A 19,654-nucleotide genomic window follows, 5' to 3' on the forward strand; every position below is an offset into this window, starting at 1 on the left:
GCTTCTTTTGCACCTTCTTTCTAAACTCTTTGTGAGAGGATGGAGTGGCTTCTTTCCCTGGGCCTCTCCTTCTCCTCCATCGGGCAGTGTCCTTTCCGCCCTTTCTCTGACTCAGCAGGCTGCCCTCCTCTGCCCACCTGGCTGTGCCCAAGGCTCCCCACTCCTCAGGGGTGGGCGGGTCTCTCTACACAACCCCCTGCCCACTGGGCGCTTCTCACCCCATCTCCCCAGTGCTCCCCACCCAACCCCTCTGTTGACTGGCTCCTGTGCCTTCTGGCTTGGGACAGCCTCCTGTTCCCTGCCCAATCACGTTCCTGTGACACATTCAGGAAGAGGCCCTTCAGTCTGGTGGACACATTCTGGTGGGTGTGGGCGGCTGCCCCCAGCCCTGAAAGAAATCGGAGCATATTAAGCAGAAATGTGATGTGCTCCCCCCTCGCGTCCTTTTCCCTGGTACTCCTGAGGCTTTGTGGACGGAGAACTCTTGTGTGGCCGTGGGCAGGAACTGTGTTCTCGAGCTGCAGGATGCCGGAAGCAGTGGAGCTGGAGGGGCCGGGCTACGTGCTCTGAGGGACCTGTTTGGAATCAGCACCAACCTGGGGCCAGATGTGCAGATAGAATGATGCTTCGAAATCAGTCTCAAGATGGAGTAAAGAGGAGGCAAGTTCATTGGCCTCCTGCTGAAATATTGGCAGCTGAGAGAAATTACCTCTTCAAATGGAGCAGGCAGGCTGAAGGCTCAGTTTATTGTACTCTTTACCCCAAACTGACACTGCCTTGAGCCCAGCTGCATGTATGTCCTAAAGGTCGAATATGCTGACATAGATGAGGATCCATCTGATGAGCTATAATTAAGAAATATCATAAAACTGTCATCTTTATTCAATATGGATAGACCTTAAGAACAGTAGAGGCTATCTGTAAAACCTATGAGGTTTATTAGCATTTCCTTTTGCAATAAATAGTGTCATCATATTAAGTCCAACTAGCATTCATTAGGCACCTCTGGGTTCCAGTTATCATACTTGGTACTAGGATTTCATAAAGAGGGCACCCTGCATGCCCCACAGCTGGGGAGACAGACTCTCCGGCAATGCGAAAGCATTTTGTTAATAGTAGGAAAAAGAACACCGTAGTCACATGACTGTAAGTTCCTCCCAGCCCCAGAGGCATCATGCATCTGGTGGAAGGGATTCGATGAACATCTGCTGCCTGCCTCCCGTTGACCTGGCACACACCTGACCAGGTAAGCGCCCACAGATACAGAAGGGGAAGGCAGTGATTGGTCTCAGGGCTGCCTGCTGAACAGTGCAGACGTGAAATTGAATCACACAGTCAGTGAATGCTGTGCAATCGGGTGTGACTGGGGCTCAGTGTGCGTGTGGCACCCTGAGGTTGTGACCTATTTTTGTTTCTGTAGACGTCATCCTTGAGAGTGCTTTATCCGACATTCCCAAACCGAATAGGAGCTGAAGGGCTTCCCAGGATTTAGCACTTTAAAAACATGTGTGTCTTCCAAGTAGTAGTCTCCTCCACCTGGGCACAAAACCTACATGCCAGGAGCACCCTCACCGTGATTCGCTGGCATCAACGGGGGGAGGCAGGAATTTTGCAAAGAATGATGCCCAGGCACAGCACAGACAGCTTAAACAGAATCCCAAGGGCTGTGTGGCCTGGCCGTTACTCTTTCTCAAACTCCCCAGGCTCATGAATCCTGTTGCCCTTAATTTATGGAGGAAAAAAACAGAACAAAACAAAACCTGATGCCAAGTTTACGATATATATACTGAGGGGAAGAAGCTGACTCCTTGCAAATTTCTAATCCCACCTCTAGCTACAGGGACCCCGGTGACATGAGCGGGAAGAGGATCTTCCTGAGAACAGTTCTGAGCCTTGACAGGCTACTCTAGCTCATCCTCTGCACAGTTGAATTGAATGTCACGCAGAGTTTCCAGAATAAGAAGCTATGGGCGAATGTGTGTTATCCTGAACAGTCTGAAAGCCGCTTAGGTCCTTGGTCCACACTGCTAGTGGAAGTCTGTCCAGTAATAACATTCTGCTTGGAGATTTTACTGGGTGCTCAAAACACATAACATGGAGGGTATTATAAGTCCAGGGACCTAAACATACTTAAGTTCTGTAAAAACTGAATTGAGTGATGGCTACTTAGACACACCATGAAGACCCAGTGGTTTTGAGACTGTGAGGTGGTATGTGAACTTGACTCCTGGACACTCTGAACCCTTGAAAATGCCAATGGGGTACATCCCAGCTTTGGGGAATAATAAATTTCATAATCAAACACGTCAGAAACTTTAACCCAGAAGCTGAAACTGGTGGAAGGACAGTAAAAGGGTATGATAAAGAAAATCAGATGATTCCTGGTGGCAATTTAAAGTTCAATGACTTTGAACTCCTCTTCTCTTTAGATTTCCATCTCTATCTACTTGGAACAATTTAACAGCCTCCAGTTTTAAGTTTAATGTGTTAAAAATAAAAACCAATTTGAGGAACAGATATCATATCACATTTTTGACAGCTTAGCTGGATCTTGAGCTGGAGGGCACAACTTCTGGGTCATTCTGCTGAGCCACAGACGTTAAAAAAAGTTTCTTATCGTCAATATTGAGGATTAACGGCCCTTCCCTGGTTACTGTGGCTATTCTTAATTCTCTGGTTTTCTTCCTTGAGCTTTCTTATCTAACCCCTGCAAACCAGAGGAAATGTCACAAAGGGGATCCAGGGCCAAGCACCCAATGTACTAGAACTCACAAAAAGTTCTCTGGCTAACAGTGAGTTAAAATTTTAACAAGAGAACAGTGATTAAAGAGGTGAACGATGATTGAAGATATGTGTCCGAGTGGTAGGTATTTTCTGAATGGGAAGTAAATGATTGGTAGCTAGCTGGATCACAAATGTGTATGTGGCCAGTGGGACAGAAAGGTTAACTTAGTAACAACTTTCCGAAAGAAAAGATTTCTTCATTTCCCTTCTTATTTAGAAAGCAAAATATAGTTTTTCAATTGCCTGACCCAAAATTTCATATAATAAAAGGTTTCTAGAGCTGTGAAATTCATCCTCACTAATTACTCATCATATCTGTAATGAGTATTGATTAATCTATATCCTGGGCAAGCCATACTCTGGTCTGTAGCATCCAATGTTATACTGGTTTCTGTGACATTTAGAAGTAGGTACATTCTGAACCCAAGTCCCTTCTGGACATGGTTGAATGCAGCAACATCCAAGTCCTGCAGTTCAGCCATTGCAACTTCTGCATCATGAATGAGAGCAAGTAGGGATCACCTCTTCTTCCTGCTCCTCTTGGGGCTCCCCCGCTGCAGCTCAGGAAATTGCCCTGATCCACATCTTTAGTTGGGTTTCCATGGCCCCGCTCATGTCCCTCTCCCCACCTCCACTTGGAGATCCTGCGCCCACTGACCTGCCATGGTGGGCCATGTGCAGAGGGGTCTGGCTCAGGGTCACACTCCCCTCCCCACCTCTTCTCTCATCACCCTTAGGTGCCTGTAATCCCATCATCCAGAGACAAGTTACCTGCATGAGCATTTGCAGGATTGGACATCGTGAAGGATTTGAAAGCATTTTTTTTTTCTTTCCTTTTTTGAGTGCCCCTAAGGGCTCCTTCCTAAGCAGTTTAGAACAGCCATCTTCCTGACACGGAAATACTTAGAGGAGATCAGTGTCCTCTGAGCATCATGAAATCTGCACCGCTGCTCCTCACACATCTCCAGTACCCTGCACAAGACAGAGATGCTGAGTAATCCATTGATGTCACACCAAGTAAAACCGAACCTAGCGTCCTGCCGTATTCATGCCTCACGTCTCCTTAGTCTGGAACGTATCAAATGTTCACCAGCGTTCTTATTGTAAAACATCATGCCTCTTGGGACATAGAATTTCACATCCGTGACCCGAGGAGCCATGGGTTTAACTGAAGCTGTGTCCTGAACCACGACTTAGAACCCCAAAGTGTACCTTCTAAATTGCAAATGAGACCAACATAAAATGATCTGCCTTCATTTGGTCATATTTAGGATTGGTTTTGCTGTCAACCAAGCATTTGCTTCAAAATAAAGCGTTATCTTTTCCAAACAATTTTTAAAATCATTCTCATGTATGAGTAATGGGTACCTACCCTTTCGAGATATTTTCCACCCTGCGCATTCTTTTGGTATAACTGTCCCTCCCTGTCACTACCACCACCCTCCAGAGGATCTAAGAGAAACCCACAGAATCCCAGTGGACACATTTTCTCCATACCCCTTACCATGACATGTTCCCTCCTGTCCCTGAGAAGGAGGTTACACCTTACACCCTTCATTCATTAACCCTGCTGCCATTGTTTCCTGAGCCTCCTGGGTCATCCATCATTGTCTAACTCAGCCATGACAGGCCGTGAACAACCATGGGCTGCCTCAACAGCCATCTTTGTCCTACCTGTGGTCTCCTGGCAGTAAACCCCCTGTGTCCACTACCTGCTGCTCTTTCTTCATCTTCTTGCTCTGACCCTCAGAGACCTTGAGGACCTCACCCACCCTCTCGGGTGGTGGCTGTTTCTTCTTCGTCAGCTCCCTCACCCCTCGTCACCGGTCCTAGAGGTAGAGTAAGTGCCCTCCCTTGCTCCTCATTGCTTGCTGGAGAACTTTGCCTTCCCTCCCCTTTCAAGAACCCCCCAGCATCTGCCAAGTATCCCCTCTCCAGCAGACTCTGCGGGTCCCCAGTCCACTAGCTCATGTCCACTCTCCATCCCTCCCTCCATCTTTCTTTTCCTCTCTACCCAGCCTAGATCCTGTGGACCTCATGACTTTCCCTTGTCCTTGTCCCTCTCCAAGTTCCTTACCTATAAACCTCCACCCAACTTACCCTCCTGGCCCAGCGCCCCTGGATGTGGCTGGGGAAAGGCCAAGGACCGTGCTGATTGGTCACCTCTTTCTCTAGTCATTGCAGCAATGCCTCAAGTAGTGTCCCCACAACCCTGCTGCCCACCTGGCTGCCCCCCACCTGGCCATAGCCAAGTGGCTCCCTCTCACCTCCAAAACTGTTCCACACCCTGCTTCTCCTTCTCCTTTCCCTTCCTCTCTCCTCTTCCGTCCTCTAAACTCCAACCCATCCTTACCTTTAGCAGCTGACCTAGCTTTTCATTTTCCCTGGGAAAACACGAAGCAGCAAGAGAGAACGTGCTCCTCCTGCTGTCTCTGGCTCTTGCCATCTCCTCATTGCATCCTGGCCAGAGAGCCCGTCTGGCCTCCCTCCTGCTCCTGTGGCCAGTGACCCCTTTGCTCGCCAAATCCTATCAGCCTATTTCCTCCTTGATCTTCCCCTCTCCCCTACGTCACCAGTTTTTCCCTCCTGGATGTTGAGTCATTCTATCAGCATACAAAATGCTGCAAAATCTTCCCAGGGATCTACTGAAACACCTCTTGATCCCTCTCTCTTCAAGCCCCATTCCTTTGCTGCCCTTTGATGGTAGAATGTAGACACAGGCTGTCTGGACTCCCTGTCTCACCTTCATTAGTTCCCATTATCTTTTGAGCCTTCTTGAGGGAGACATTCACAGACTGGCAGAAGAAAGTGCTTTTGTCCCCACCATGACGTTCTCCATCTTTCCAAGACCAGCGGGGGGGCTTGGTCCTCCTCCTTACTTGATTGGTCTCCTCCTCCTTGTGCATCTGCTCTCCTGGTCTTGCTGATATCACACCCACCTGGTTTCCTGCCAGCTCACCTTGTTCCTACTCTGCCCTGAGAAGAACCCCTGACTCTACACCCTCTAAATTCTGGAGTGCCCAGGGCTCACTGAGCTTCTGCCTTCTGCTTTCCTGTATTTACATTCTCACATTCTTACGTCCATCCTCTTGAATAATATCTACATGCTGAACCCCAGAATTTCTTCTCTAGCCACGACCTTGCTCCGGGTTCACAGACTGCTTGGTTCTCTTGCCCCTGTTCCATCTCTAACCCACCCTGTGCCAAGGTGACCCTGCTTCCCCTCCTACCCTGCTTCTCTCCCATTGTTCTCCCCTAGTAAGTGGCACCTGCCATTCTGGTTCACGCCAGAAGCTTCAGGCTGGGGCTTGACTTCTCTGCCCCACACTCGAGAGCCAAGTCATTCGCCAGTCCTCCAGTGTGGGTGCATCTTCCCTGTCTCCTCACCCGCAGGCCATCTGAGGTGGCCTGGGCTCCCGTCTCTTGGTGAAGGTGCTGCCTCATTCCATCCCCGTACACCCTCCTCAGCATAGAAGGCTTCTCGCTGCCCGGGTCCCCTTGCTCACTCTGCTCGGTCACAGCAGCCTTTCCTTTGTCCTCATGGGAGTCAGACCCGTTCCCACCCAGCACCTTTGCCTCTGTTCATCCTGTGGCTGGGAGGCCCTCCTCTGTCCTCGGAGTCTGAGTCCTTGTCACCCTCCGAGTCCCTGCTACAGCATTAGCTCTTCCGACTGCTTCCTTGACCATCGGCCACTGTAGCCACCCCAGCCCCGCCCACCCCACTCCTCTCCCTTAACCCTGCTTCTCTCCCAAGTACTTGTAAGTACGTCACATTTTAATTTTAATGTTTTCACGTGCTTACATTTTGACTTTGAGGGCCCTCTTGACTTTATAAGGCTCAAGTTCCTCCTCTGTGAATTGGGGAGAATACTAACATCCAGCTCTTGGGCTCATTGAGAGAATCTTGCACCATAGCAAGTACCCAATAAATGCTTTTAAAATAACTCACCTCTAATCTGAACTTTATCCTTCCATTCAAGTGGGACAGGAATAACAAAAATTAGATAAATGAAGAGACACAATAGTAGAAAGAGTATGAAATGTTCTTTATTCATTTTCATCTGTTGATATTTTCAGTGAGTCTCAATAAAGCATTTAATTCCCTTAAAAGTCTTAATATAATTCAAAATGAAAAGCTGAAAGAGTTGAAAACAATTATCTCTGTGAAGCAAGACTTGCGAGCAAGACAGAGGCTTGCTCTTCTTTGTTTCAACATTAGTACTAGGACACTTGAGTTCGATGGACGTGTGCTTGAGTTTTAGAAAGACTGGAAGGCAGTACTGTACCATGCTAACGGAGCTGTCTAGGCCAGGGAAGATGGTATCGTCAGCTGTTCTTATTGTCTTCTTTACATTTTGTAAATTCCCCCAGTGATCCATAATGTATTTATATGTTTTTAAATAAAAATCATATGCATGCTTTTCATATATGAACTGGATATTAGAAGGTTAATGGAGGTTTGGTAGCATGCATTTGAAATTTGCTGCATATTTGAAAATGTAATCTCTGGGGCACAGGGAACACGGCAGTCTAGTGTGGATACTGAGCAGCAGCTGCTAAGACCTTGAGACAGGAGGGGTTGGGCCTCGGAGGCACGGAAGAGGGTTGGAAACAGGGTAAGCAAGATAAGTGGGAAGGGAGGATGCCCCGCTCCTTCTGATCGCTCACAGATTGGTCCTGAGAACAGAAGAGTAAGCACGTTGGGGAGACTTGGAGATAGGAAGAGAGGAGGCAGGCAGGGCTGGAGACAGGCAGGCAAAGGATGAACATTTCAGGGTCCTCTGACATTCGGAGCATCATATTTGCATTTAATAAAAACCTCTGGCCAAAGCAAGTTTGCAAAGAGGCCGTTTATTCCACATTTGGGAAAGAAAGCAGGCACTCAAAGCAAGGGCTCCCAGCGAGGCTGTCTGGGGAAGAAGGGGTGTGTCTTCACTCACCTTCTCTCTGCTAACCTTGATGATGGCCAGGAGCTCTGTAATCTCTTTTGACATGCTGTAGAAATGTTTTGCAAATTCAAATGCTCAGAACTTCCAAATGTCGAGATGAAAAATCACTCTGCCTTCCCACGTAATAGGAGCGCACTGTTTCTTGCAGGATGGATGGTCACAATATCACTTTGTAGCCTCATCTTCAACCATCGAGAGGGATCGGCAAAGGCCCTACTCCTCCTCCCGCACGCCCTCCATCTCCCCTGTGCGCGTGTCTCCCAACAACCGCTCAGGTAAGAGGCTGCGCCGGGCCAGCCCAGGCCTTGGTTTCCCCTGGGCAAAGGCTCTCACCCCAACCCCTTAGCGGAGACACACCCAGGGAAACTGCCCCAATTCAAACTTTGACTAGGAATATGAAATGACTTTGTGTTATACATGCACATATTCAGAGCAAATTCTCTAACAGGTTCACATTCACGAAATCCCCATCAGGAAACTGCCTTCGCTGAAGAGCGAGTGTAAGGAAAACCACCAAGAGTTTGCACATCAAATTTAAAGTTTGAGTTGCATTTTCTTTATTGTAATTTGGATAATGGAGTAGAGGATACAGGATGTACTGTTTCTTTGGCATGACATGTTTGACATATGTCTTTGAGGGTTTTAGAACTATTCTGTATCTAAATGGTTTTTTATTATTGCCTACAAATCATTGATAAATTCTTACAATGAACTTTAGCTTGTAAGTCATTCCATTTAATTTTCTAATTTTGTCACATTCCTCTTGCTTAAATTTTGAGCGTCAGTCACTCATTTATCTGTAAAAGCATTTTATGTTATACCACTTTCCGATTATCTTAAGGAATGCCAAAGATTAGAGGGAAAGATTCACGATAAAATACGAACACCTCATCTAGTAATGTAAGTGGCATGGGTTTATTGTTCTTTTAACCAAAGTGCACGTTTCTAAAACTTCTCCCTTCTGCATTTTGATTTTGTTTGGAGAATGAAAGGCGGACAGGTAATCTATGCCCTCACATGCCCAGCTCTGCCGGCTTCCACCAGCCTCCCTGCCTTACTCTCCCGCCCACTTCCGGAGGAGGAGATCGTATTTTCTGAAAGGATATTCTGGAGGCATTGGCAGAAAACACTGCCCAGCAAAGTGGCCTCTCTGCCCCCAGGGACAATTGCAAGTCCTTACCCCAGTCTTTACTGTCAGAATGACAAGGAAGATCAGAAACCAGTGGGAAACCTGAGACTGACAGGAGCCACCCTCTCCAGCCCCGAGAAAGCTTCCATGTTAGGGTGTCGCTGTGGCTGGAGACATTTGGTCCAGCCTCGGATGAGGATCACTGCCACCTAACCTAGCAGCACAGAGGTGGCCTCTTTTGCTTCTTTTCCTACATTTCTGGCAGGTTTAGAAAGATAAGGAGCAGGGAGCCCAGGAAGCATAAGGAAAGTATCTTTTTTAAAAAGTTCAATTAAAAACTAAAGAAGATGAAGTGATATAAAAGCTCAGAAGGCGCTGGATGTGAACAGCCCCCTCTCAGGAGCAGGCAGGGCTGGGGACTCGGCCATTCAGCCAGTGCCTTGGTATTTCCTAGGCCAGGCACATCGAGACACCTAATAAACACTTGTTTGCATGATTTGATTTTTCCCAGAGCTTAATCCTGATTTACTGGAGACTCGAAGCACCACTGCGCATGAGGTCTCAGGAGATAATTACACACTTGACGTGGTTTAATAAACACGGCCATCTGTGCAGTATTAGACTCTAATTTTAAAAGCTTTGGTTAAGAAGCTCCGAAAAATTATCCCTCCGTGATTGCATGGCAGTGACTCCTAAAAGGCCAGCCTCCACATAGGTAGCACCAGGAGAAAGTAGGAAAGCTAGAGAAGGGACTTTTCTGGAAAAAAGAGGTGAGCGCAAGACAGAAAAGAGGGCAGAGGGTGGTGGAGGTGCGTGAGACTCCAGCGCAGCAGCCTGTGTTCCGGAAACAGCAGGAAATGGGCAAAGCCCAACTCAGCTGGGGGCTCTCAGGGACTTAGGTGTTCTTGCAGACGTCCCCCTTTAAGCTTCAGAACCCCACATGTTAATACAATGCAGTGACCTGTTACAGGGCTGGGGCCCTCTGGGAAACTGAGGCAGCACAAAGACCACCTTCAAACCCCGATTCTTATGATCGGGTCAGGAAGATTGCAGACTTGTCACTCAGAGTAACAGGAGTGAGTTTGTTGAAATAATAAGGGAAAGGGGACACTCTCAAGGGAAAGCGTAGGTCCTCTCAGAGAGGAGAGGGACAACATGCCTCTCCTACGCTCCAGTTTTTGGGGGATCCCAGAAAGTTCCCAGAGAGTCTACCCAGCTCCTCTTCTTGACTTGGCTGACAGAAGCTGACATCAGACTTCCAAGTCCTTACTGTCATGGCAACTGTAGATCACCTTGGCCCACGCTGACCGGTTCTAATTCCTTACAGATTTTATGGTTAGAAGTGACTATCCTTGTCTCCCAGAGTTTCAGGATCCGGTCACAAAAGCCTGCTGGTTCCTCCCATTGACATTACCTCAGGCTGCATTTCTCCTGCAGATAGGTAGATTGCTGAGGGATTGATGTATCCTGTCCACCGAGGCCAGGCAGGGCTGCAGGGAAATTGCTTCTTGGAAAAGAAAGTGTGTGGGGGTCAGCAGAGTGGGCCCATTTTATGGACTTACTCTCTTAACCTCGTGCTCCTCCATCCTCATCTGTTCGTTCCCCAACAGACCCAGTGTCATTTGCCTCCAGGGGTCCCAGGCGGAGCAGAGACAGCCTTGATTTTGCTCTGATTGGTTTGGGAGGGGGTAAGGGCTTTTCAGGAAGGGAATACTCGGTTTCCTTTCCCAGCATTTGGCGTGACTTCTCCGGAGCACTTGAGGCTCTTGTGCTGGCGTTGAGCACCCACTTCTGGCTGGCTGAGAGCTCCCCAGGATCAGGAAGCGCTGAGTGGCCCAGGGCTCCGCCTCCCCCTGGGGCCCACCAGGGATTTGAACACAGAAGACACTTAGTCTGACAAACAAGATTCAGTGATTCAGTGAAGCGAGGGGGCATTCAGGGTGCAAGCAGCCCGGTGCGCTGACCGGGGCTGGGGTGAGGGACCTGGCACTGGGTGAACCACATGCTAAAAGGGAAGCAGGTTGACTGGGAAGGGAGTTGGATGCTACAAAGGAAAGAGGACTTCATGCTAGAAATCAGACCTCCTCAGGAGTCCCATCCTCCATCTCCCCCAGGTGTGCTAGTTAAACCTGGATTCTGAGGCCCCGTCACTGAAAATGCAAACACCAAGACCAAACACCAGGATCGGGTGCTGGAGCCCCTGAGTTCCCGGGTGTTTGGGTTGAGGTAGATGGGGAGCACTGCACTAGGGCACAGAAAGCCGGGGACATTTCAGGTCAGCACTGGACGCAGCCCCGATGGCCTGTAGGTGGGAGCAGGGCTGCCCCCCAGAACACCCTGCTGCTGCCCCTGCTTTCCTCATCTCGGCACTGGCCGGGCTGTTGGGGTGCTGCCAACCATTCCATCTCCCAGGAAGAAGCAGCCTTTGAGATTCACCTCTTAGCCTCCAAGTTCAACTGTTTCTCTGATGTTGGTAGTAGCAGAGCTCATTCCCTGATCCAGCAGCCAGGAGTGGCCACAGTGTAAGGTGTGTGAGGGACACCTTCAGGAGAAGAAGCTCTCGGCCCTGCCCTGGGCCACCTGGAGAAAAGCTTGGTGGTCTTGGTCACCCCGTGTGGACAGGGGCTGCTTCTGCTTCCTTGAGGGCAGTTCAGACAACTTTGATAACATTTAAATCAAAATGCATTTCTTTAAAACATGGATTCTTAATTATCAGTACAGGCTGACCATCCCTCATTCAAAATGCTTGGGACCAGAGTGTTTCAGAATTCTGTATTACACACACACACACACACACACATTGGCATGTACCCAGAATATATAATACATATTATATATACTTCTGGGGGGGGTGTGTATATATTGTTTATTGTTATGGTTTAGATGTTGTATCCCCCAAAAGTTCATGTGTGAGACAACACAAGGTTTGGAAGAGAAATAACTGGGTTAGACTCTTAACCTAATCAGTGAATTGATCCTTGATGGGATTAACTGAGTGGTAACTAGAGGCAGGTGGGGTGTGGCTGGAGGAAGTGGTTCACTGGGGGCCTGATGTGGGGGTATGTATTTTGTATCTGGCAAGTGGAGTCTCTCTCTGCTTCTAATCATCATGTGAGCTGCCTCCCTCTGCCACACTCTTCTGCCATGATATTCAACCTCACCTACAGCACCAAGGAATGGCACCTGCTATCTATGGATTGAGACCTCTGAAATCGTGAGCCCCAAATAAACTTTTCCTCCTTTAAAATGGTTCTGGTCAGGTGTTTTAGTCCCAGCAGTGAAAAAGTTGACATATACATACATATATATGCATACATATTATATCCAGAAATCGGAAATACTCTGGCCCTGGCCCCAAACACACACACACACACACACACACACACACACACACACACACACACACACATATGTGTGCGCGCGGTATATCTTCAAGATAGGACCTGGTCCAAACATGAAATTTATTTCTGTTTCATATGCACTTTACATATATATCCTGAAGGTAATTTTATACAAAAATTGTCTGTTTTGACTGCAACCTATCACTTGAGATCAGGTATATGATTTTTTACCTTTGGTATAATGTCAACACTGAGAAAGTTTCTGATTTTGGAGCATTTCAGATTTTGAATTTTTGGATTAGGGATGCCAAAGCTGTAACAGCTCCTCTGAAACACATCTAATTTAAAAAAAAAAAAAAAAAAAAGGAGAAATGTAGACAGGGAGAGAGGGAAGGGGAGGAGGAGGGTACAGGGAAAGAGAAAGAAACCAAGACTGGTCTTCATTCTTAAAACTGCCACATACACCTCAGGCAGCTCATGTCTCTGCAGGATTTCTCTCTAAGGAAGATGGTCCCAGAATGTAATCTTCAAATGCTTGCCTCTAAGTCACACATCTCCCCTTAACTATCAAACACCAGTTGTCACAGTCTGTCACCAGTGTGGCAAAGTGATAAGTTCAAGAGCAAAAACCACCAAAAACTCTCAAGAGGCCCTGCCTAGATCTTTTACGTAGATGGAGCCGCGGCTTTATGGCTTTAACTGCTCATGCGGAAAGGCAAACTCGCTTAGAATGAGATGCAGAAAACCTTCCTTCTCATTTCTTCATCTAGCAAGTGCCCCAGCTTCACCTCGGGAAATGATCAGCCTCAAGGAAAGGAAGACGGACTATGAGTCCACCAGCAGCAATGCCACCTACCACGGAACTAAAGGCGAACACACTTCCAGGAAAGACGCCATGACAGGTGAGTGCATCTGCCTGCCTCCTCCTCGGAGCAGCTGGCTTGACCAGGGACAGGGCAGGAAGCTGGAACCTCAGCCTGCACACCATGCTTTGCAGCTCAGGAGGACTAAATAGGTGTTGGGTCACTTGAGATCTTGAAGTCATGATTCCCAGAAACTGAAAATGAGGAGATTAAGCAAAGATATAAAAACTGAGCACCTTAGAGATGGGAAGCACTAAGAGAAAATGTTCTCTACACACCTTTACTATTTCCTTTTCACCTGTCCATCTCATCATATCCCTGCCAGTTAGAAAGGAGAGTCTATATGTATTTCTTCTTCATTGGCACAACCCATGGTAGAGAAGATTCCAAGATGGTGTTGCTCTATAGCTCACCTTTGCCCATGAGGAAAGGAGGGAAGGGAAGGAGAATGGGAACAGAGAGCAGGGGAGAGGATAGACTTAAAGGAATCCCTCAGAACTCCTATGGAGATATTTTTCCTATTGTCATAAGGCTAGCCTCTTACCATGGCAGTTTGCCAGAAAGCTTCATTAGAATGCATTCCTTGGTATATACCCAATGGACTTAAAATCAGCACACTACAGTGACACAGCCACATCTATGTTTATAGCAGCTCAATTCACAATAGTTAAGCTGTGGAACCAACCTAGGTGCCCTTAAACAGATGAACGGATAAAGAAAACATGGTGTGTATATATATATATATATATATATATATATATATATATATACACAATGAAATATTACTCAGAAATGAAGAAGGAAATTATGGCATTTGCCCATAAATGGATGGAACTAGAGACTATCATGCTAAGTGAAATAAACCAATCTCAAAAAACCGAAGGCCAAATGTCCTCTCTGATATTCAGATGCTAATACAAAATGAGGGGGAGGGAGGCAGAGAGAATAGAAATACTCTGGATTAGACAAGGGGAATGAAGGAAGGAAGCACGGATGGGAATAGGAGAGGCAGTAGAATGAATCAGATATCCCTTTCCTATGTTCATGTATGCATACACCACGAGTGAAACTCCACTCCATGTACAACCACAGAATGAGATCCTAATTAGAAGAAGTCATGCTCCATGTATGTATAATGTGTCAAACTAGACTCTTCTGTCATGTATATCTAAAAAGAACAAATAAAAATGAATAAATAAGAAAGGAACCGACGAGCACAGTCTCTCTAGGGAGGCATTCATCTTCTGAGCCCTTCACTCCTCAGTATCCTTATACTCATTGTCTTCCTTTCTCACCTGCCGGGACTCTGAGGAGACCAGAACTGGTATACTTGGCATCTGTTGGCCGCCTCCTCCTGCCTGGCCTGCCCCTCCTGGCTGGTCTTCACTCTTCTTCTCTGCAGTTCTCTTTGGGGCATTCCCAGCCTTCTCCAGGGTTTCCATATTCTTCCTGTCCCATTGGGTCCTCCTTTGAGGAACAGAATTTGGAATGTTATTATAGAGGGGTTCATACATAGAAGTAGAACTTCCAGAGCTGCGGGACTATCACAGGCGACCTACATCGTTCTTCACCACGTAGACATGGAAATGGGTTCCGCCCGAAAGTCAGCCATGAGTAATAGAGCTGTAAGAGAACACAGTTATACTAGATCATTCATAAAAGTGGGGTGCAGAGGGCGCAACCCTAAAGTGACACTGAGACACTCTTATCAGAAATCTTGAAAGCATGGGGCACATTTCTCTGATGTTATTTACATGCAGATCTTCAGGGAAGCAGAATAAACAAATTGGATGATTTATTAAAATGTCTTCCAAACCCAGGACAGCTAAGATAAATTTTTCCAATAGCAAATGTATTTACCCCGGTGGCTGTGTTTTCTGCATTAACTCTGCACAGCTGCATAAAGCAAAGCATAATAAACGGATGTTTTTCATGCCCACTCTGAGATCCACGTTCTGCCTCCTCGTGCAGACCCTACAAGGGCAGATGCCACGTTTGCCCCTGAAATGTCCCTTGGATGGGAGAACTGAGCTCATTACAAGGCCATAGCCCATGAATGTTGCCCCGGTCATAAATGAACATGAACAAAGTTGTGAATCTGCATGTGGGGTCCCTAGAGTGGAGCTGTTCACTGCAGAATCCACTTTGTGCAGATGACTCTGCATTAGGAATGGCACCTACTTCACCTGACCATTCAGTTTGCAGTCGCCCCAGGAAGTCACACCACCAGAAGTCTGGGCAACAAATTGAGATGATGGTCATGAGAATAATCGTGAGATTGATTATAGTATTATCACTTGAGCTTAGTGTTGCTCTTTAACTCTCTGATCCAGTAGAATCACTCAGAAGGCTTTTAAAGGTGGGTGTGTTCACAGTGAGATAGTTCCAATAGTGCATGACTCTGCCCCCACACATAATAAAATAAAACATAAAATCTGATGTCTCCCATGTTCAGCCTTCCTAGGAAATGGCAGGGATCTTGACAACTCTGTTACTGAGATATACATAAATCTTCAAACCTCATTAAAGGCTTAAACAGCTTTGCTCTAACTTACTTAAAAATGCAATTCAAGACTGCACCATCGATCATGCAGCAAGCCTAGAACACTGAGATCTTTATTGAATGCTTGTACGTAGGGAAGGTGCGTCTGAAACCAGTAAGACCAACGTAAAATCTACTGTCATCGTCACAGAAATGCTGGTGGGGTGGCTACAAGGGAAGGGAGTGGTGGTGGTGGTGGTGGACGTGACGCGGGTCGGACGTGATGGTAATGAGGCTGGTGGAGGGATGGTGTTGGCTAGGGTGGTTTTGGTGCAGGTGGTGGAGGTGTTGGTGAAAATAAGTTTTGGGTGTGAGACTATTTGTGGTGTTGGAGGTAAGGCTGCTGGTGGTGTTTGTCCCATTATACAGACAGAGGAATGAATAAGTCCTCAGCCAAGCCAAGTAGGAGCCAATGTTCCATACAGGAATAGAAGGGTTGAATTGCCAATCTCTGCTCTGGAGCCCTTCGGCAAATGCCTATCATTCAAGTATTTACCTGCAAAATCAGATTTTTTGTGTGACCTCCACACCAAAAGCAGTATTTTTTTTTTTCTCATTCAAGAATAAATCCAGCCAGGCACAGTCGTGCACACCCGTAATCCCAGTGGCTCAGGAGGCCGAGGCAGGAGGACCGCGAGTTCAAAGCCAGCCTCAGCAAGGGCGAGGCACTAAGCAACTCAGTGAGACCCTGTCTCTAAATAAAATACAAAATAGGGCTGGGATGTGGTTCAGTGGTCGAGTGCCCTGAGTTCAATCCCCGGTTGCCCCCCCACACACAAAAAAAGAACAAATCCCAGGGTACTGGAGTGTTGCTCAGTGGTAGAGCACTTACCTAGCATGTGTAATGTCCTGGGTTCAATTCCCAGTAACACACACAAAAAATTGTAATTTAAAAATTAACAAGAAAAGAATAAATCCAAGGGACATGTCATTGTTAATGCATGGAGAACCATCTGGAACTCTGCCATCTTCTTGGTTCAAAGGCATCAGGGGCATCCTGCCATTCCCCACCCAGAACAAGCTCTCTGCCCAGGAAAAACCCTGGGAAGGCTTCCCTCAGATGCCCCCTGTGGAGGGAGGTGTAAGCAGTTCCTTGCCGGAGCCCTCATCTCCCCTGCTTAGCTCTTAGAAATCCAGGGCTTCTAGGCTGTTGCTCCAGACCTCCCCCGACCACCTCTTCCGGGTTCATTTTCCAACTTAGATGAAGTCCCTTCAAATATCTCCTATCCGCAGGGTTCCTCTCCTCTGAGGAGCCCTCAGGAACCCAGTCAGCTGTTCACTGAGGCATGCAGGACTCTGACAGCTGTTTCTCCAGTCATGCTGCCTAGGAAGAAACCTCTAGGTGTGGATGCCCGCCCGAGGCAGGGCTGCTTGCTCCTCAGCTGCTCGCCTGACTTTTAAGTTGATCCAGGGATTTCGCCCTCCCATCTGAGCTTCCCAAACGCCTTTCCATCAGATGGTCTGTGCCGTTTTTGCCAGTTTCTCACTTATGCCTTTTAAAGCCATTCTAATCCTCAATATGTTGATTCCGTTGGAATCTGGGTGTTTGGGAGATGATACAAAAAAGAAAAGCATCTGTTTAAGTCAGTTTTGCATCTCTGTGACCAAAAGACCTGACAAGAACAACGTAGAGAAGCAAAAGTTTATTTTGGTTCCTGGTTTCAGAGGTTCAGTCCAGGGTTGGCCAACTTGATAGCTCTGGACCCGAGGTGAGGCAGAACATCATGGTGGAAGGTGTGGCTGAGAAAAGCAGCTGAGGACACAGCAGAGGAAGCAGAGAGGGACAAAATATAAACGGGAGTCACGCCCCAGGGACCTGTCTCCTCCAGCCACACCCGACCTGCCCAGTCACCACTCAGTTAAGCCCTGTCAGGGGATTAATGCACGGATTGGGTTCAGGCTCCTATCACCCAGTCGTTTCACCTCGGAATGCTCTTGCATTGTCTCTTGTGAACTTTTGGGGGCCGCCTATCTCTAAGCCACAATGGCATTTCTCTGTCCACTCGGCTCAGACACACCAGGGCAGGGCATCCGTGGAGACCTCTGCCTCTTGCTGCCATTCAACCACAAAGTCCCGGCTAACAGGTGAGTGGGCCAGGAGCTGAGCAGGAACTCCCAGGGGGGAGTATAACAGGGAGGGGGGCCGAGCTCTACCAGCACCGGTGTCTTAGCCACCTGCCCCCAGCCCCCCACCCTTGCGTTTTATTCTAAGCAACAGAGAGAACAATATGTCAGCTTGCAGGGATGCTTTCTGTCGGGAGCTGGAGCTCTGGTGGCAGACTCTTCTGGGGTTTGCGCCTCCTTTCACTCATTCAGCAAACTGAGCACTGACTCTGAGTGTCCACGGAGGCCACTCTGTGCCAGGCTCTGGGGACGTGTACGATGGTGACAAGTCCCACTGTCTCTGTCCTCCTGGGCTTCTGCTCTAGTCGGCACAGGCAGGCACTGTGGCAGGTCATCAGGAGACACGTCACAGCAGGATAACACTGCACCATATCGTGTGGCATGAAGGGACTCACTGGAGCAGTGAGTCGGGGTCCCAGCTGGGACTGCCCTGGGTAGAGAGGCGGCACCTCAATACTAGGAGGCCGCCAGAGTCTGGGGGAAGCAAATCCTAGAAGGAAGATCAAGCACAGTCTCCTGGGCCTGGGGCTGGGGCTCAGCGGCAGAGCGCTTGCCTAGCACGTGTGAGGCACTGGGTTGGAGCCTCAGCGCCCCGTACAAATAAATAAAGGAATCGTGTCCACCTACAACTAGAAAAAAACGAAGTACGGTCTCCCCAAAGCCAAACGAGCTTGGCTCCTTCGATTGAGAGAAGAGGGCCAGGGCAGCCAGGGTGCATCTCTAGAGGAGGGAGAGACGCAGGTCAGCCGGGCAGGTCGTGCGGAACCTCGCGGACCATGAAGGAGAGCATCTCAGTGGGGACAGCCCTCCAGTATCGATGAGTGGAGGGAGTGACATAGTCAGTCTGCCGGACAGTGGTCCTTCTGGGGGTTGGGAACAGGGTGAGTGGAGAAGCAGAGCTTGGGGACAGGAAGCTGGGCCATCAGAGAGGACTCAGCAGTCCAGGAGAGGAGTGATGTGCCTTCACCCAGGAGGATCGCGGAGTCTGTGAAACTGAAGGCGTGCTCTCGCCTCACTTCCCAAGCAGAATTTTCCAAGAGGAGTTTGCTGCACAGTTACCGTGTGCCTGCAGGAACAGTCACCATGGGCGGCCGTGAACTTGAACCTTGACAGGCTGATCAGAGCTAGTGCCACAGCAACCTTGCCTCGGACAGAACAGGTGTCATGCGATCAGTTTCATCCCTTGGATCCTGGAAACCAAGGATAAGCCCTTCTTATTTCCAGAGTGCCGTGGGTCCCACTGTCACTTGACAAGCAGACTTTCTTGAGCTTTCTTGAGCCATGACCTTTCATTAACTGGGCCCTTCCCCAGGGCCTGTGGCATGTGCCTCGAGGGGTCTGGGTGAGGAGGAGGCCCAGTCACCCACTCAGCCTGTGCAAGCTGCTGGCAGCTGGAGGCGGCCTTCCTTCCTGTCGGCCACACCCATAGTGGGCAAGGCACCCTGTCTCCGCACCTGGCAGGATTCAAAGCCGCAGCCCCCCAGACGCACAGGGAGCATTCTGGAGGCACCACCGACTGGTCCCTCGGGCTGTGGAGAAATGAATTATCTAAATGATGATCAGGCACTTCTGTGAGCTCAAATTAGAAATGTTATTCTTGTCATTCTTCAGCTAAAAACTGAGCCGCTGGCCAGACCGCATGCTCGGTACAGGTGACAAGCCTTCTCACCAGAGAAGAAGGCGACGACGCTCGTGAGGTGGCGTCTGTGTGCGGCACTTCCTGACCCTGTGTGTGACGTGGGCAGTGTGGAGGAGGCTGGCGGCGTGGGGAGGTGACAGGGTCACTGTTCTGCAAATCTCTGTAAAACGAGGTCGGGGTCAAAGAATCTCTTTACTTGAGTGGTTCAGGAGCAGCCGGCGTGGCCTCAGTAGCCATTATTCCTCACCTGCCATCTGCTTTCTTTGCTAACGCTTCTCTTTTC

General features: G+C 48.4%; 1 protein-coding gene across 6 annotated transcripts in view; it reads left to right on the forward strand.

The window, feature by feature from the left end:
* The window catches only part of CTNND2 (catenin delta 2), a 904,448-nt gene that overhangs the window by 876,043 nt on the left and 8,751 nt on the right, over nucleotides 1-19,654 (forward strand). For all 6 annotated transcript variants that reach the window (XM_079145292.1, XM_079145294.1, XM_079145293.1 and 3 more), the window contains 2 exons: nucleotides 7,882-8,008; nucleotides 12,974-13,105. In XM_079145292.1, coding sequence (XP_079001418.1) covers nucleotides 7,882-8,008; nucleotides 12,974-13,105 — 259 coding nt within the window. The remainder of the gene's footprint in view (nucleotides 1-7,881; nucleotides 8,009-12,973; nucleotides 13,106-19,654) is intronic.

The sequence above is a fragment of the Sciurus vulgaris genome, assembly GCF_902686455.1.
Source record: "Sciurus vulgaris genome assembly, chromosome: 6".
Lineage (NCBI taxonomy): Eukaryota > Metazoa > Chordata > Mammalia > Rodentia > Sciuridae > Sciurus > Sciurus vulgaris.